Below are 675 nucleotides of genomic sequence, written 5' to 3' on the forward strand. Positions count from 1 at the left end.
TTTATTTCTAATATTAGGTGGTAAACTTAATTCCTGCCGTTAAATATTGTACAATACATTGTATTGTACAATACGTACAATATAATACATTGAGTTAAGTTTACCATCTAACAGCAAAAACAATTGTTAGCATTTATCTATAATAAATATTTTTTGCAATTTATAAATAATGCAAAATATGATGTATTGTTCACAAAATTGCTTATATATTATGAAACATTTTTTTATTAATTGATCCGAATACAATTATTATAAATACAATTATTATAAATGATTAAATATTAATCATAAATTTTTGATGTTATAAAAAATGTATTTTAATTCTCTTGTTGAAGAATTTTTGTAAGTTTTGTTTTTTAAAAAACTTTTTTTTTAACTATTTTTGTTTTTCACATCATCGAATTACATATTATTTATTTAGCTATTTTCTGTAAAAAAAGTAAATAAACATCTTTAGCACCTCTAGGCCACTGCTTCTTTTTAATTTGAGCATCATTAGCCTCAATCCAAATATTAGGTGTTCCTTCTCTGCACATACTTGTATAATGACCTTCATCAATACTTGAGCCATGATAAAATACAGCATTCATCACTTTATACAATTGCTTATCTATTGATACTTTAGTCGTTGGAATAGCACATAAATTTAAATTGTCTGTTAATTTCTCATTCTGT

The 675-nt window shown here is 23.3% G+C and overlaps 1 protein-coding gene across 1 annotated transcript in view; it reads left to right on the forward strand.

Annotated features, from left to right (window-relative positions):
• Positions 1-24, forward strand: part of LOC112637964 — an 18,427-nt gene extending 18,403 nt beyond the window's left edge. The window contains exon 3 of the mRNA XM_025408735.1: positions 18-24. Coding sequence (XP_025264520.1) covers positions 18-24 — 7 coding nt within the window. The remainder of the gene's footprint in view (positions 1-17) is intronic.
• The last annotated feature ends 651 nt before the right edge of the window (positions 25-675 follow it).

The sequence above is a fragment of the Camponotus floridanus genome, unplaced genomic scaffold (assembly GCF_003227725.1).
Source record: "Camponotus floridanus strain SB8 unplaced genomic scaffold, Cflo_v7.5 scaffold227, whole genome shotgun sequence".
Taxonomy (NCBI): Eukaryota; Metazoa; Arthropoda; class Insecta; order Hymenoptera; family Formicidae; genus Camponotus; species Camponotus floridanus.